Source organism: Chrysochloris asiatica, unplaced genomic scaffold (genome assembly GCF_000296735.1).
Source record: "Chrysochloris asiatica unplaced genomic scaffold, ChrAsi1.0 scaffold00021, whole genome shotgun sequence".
NCBI lineage: Eukaryota > Metazoa > Chordata > Mammalia > Afrosoricida > Chrysochloridae > Chrysochloris > Chrysochloris asiatica.
The window spans coordinates 22,721,867-22,723,010 of NW_006408539.1; the positions used below are offsets into that span (position 1 = coordinate 22,721,867).

Below are 1,144 nucleotides of genomic sequence, written 5' to 3' on the forward strand. Positions count from 1 at the left end.
CCCGACTGAAACTCAAAGGGAACACATGAGCAGACACGTAAACTTACTGGTGACCACACTGGTCTACTGGTGAGTGGAAGATGGGAAAATGCAGCAATGAAGAAATGGGCTGAGTTCAACCATTCTCTATAGACTCCTGTTGATCTGGAGGTGATAGAGAGAAGAGGAAGGGCTGATTGGTCCAAAGTGTGGTGAGACCTGGGGACACCTGAGCCCACAGACAAGGACATAGCCACAGAGGGCTAGAGCTGAGAGAAGCATCAACTGATATGAAGTGAGGGGAGATGCACAAGAACCCCCAAACTTGCAGATAGTACCCATTTGACGAAGCCTCGATGGCTTGATAATCAGTACTCGACAAAAAGAAGATTACCAAAAAAAAAAAAATTTTTTTTGATAAAGAAAAAAAAGGTAAATTGTAGCAATTTGATGAATCTGACCTATACTCATGGAAGTAGTAATTCTAAACACCAACAGAGAGAGGAGTCTTCACATCAAGTATCAACGCTATCCCCTCTGTATACAGGGTAGATAGGGATGGGCAACTTAGACATTGGCTATGTAAAATGAGGGGGCAAGAAAGGCACAAAATGATTGGCTTGCAAAGTTTCAAGAGGGAGTTTAGTTTAAGAGTGTGTGGGGGAAGAGAGAGTCCCCACTGAATAGTTTTCATCTTGTTTAGATGGGTCTGGTAAAAATAAATGGAGAGAGATGCCTGAACTCGCCTCTTGCCAGCTAGTCACACCGATCCTGCTGTGGCCATCATGGTTCGGAAACTTAAGTTCCACGAGCAGAAACTGCTGAAGCAGGTAGACTTTCTGAATTGGGAGGTCACTGATCACAACCTGCACGAGTTGCGTGTGCTGCGCCGTTATCGGCTGCAGCGGCGCGAGGACTACACGCATTACAACCAACTGAGCCGTGCTGTCCGCGAACTAGCGCGGCGCCTGCGTGACCTGCCGGAGAACGACCCGTTTCGCGTTCGTTCCTCTGCAGCGTTGCTGGATAAGTTGTATGCTTTAGGCCTGGTGCCCACGCGCGGTTCGCTCGAGCTCTGCGACTTCGTCACGGCCTCGTCTTTCTGCCGTCGCCGCCTGCCCACTGTGCTCCTCAAGCTGCGCATGGCGCAGCACCTCCAGGCCGC

The 1,144-nt window shown here is 49.5% G+C and overlaps 1 protein-coding gene across 1 annotated transcript in view; it reads left to right on the forward strand.

Moving 5' to 3' along the window:
- The first annotated feature begins 756 nt into the window (after positions 1–756).
- Positions 757–1,144, forward strand: part of LOC102841668 (U3 small nucleolar ribonucleoprotein protein IMP3-like) — a 76,902-nt gene continuing 76,514 nt past the window's right edge. The window contains exon 1 of the mRNA XM_006837584.1: positions 757–1,139. Within this exon, the coding sequence (XP_006837647.1) occupies positions 765–1,139 (375 nt within the window). The 5' untranslated portion in view covers positions 757–764. The remainder of the gene's footprint in view (positions 1,140–1,144) is intronic.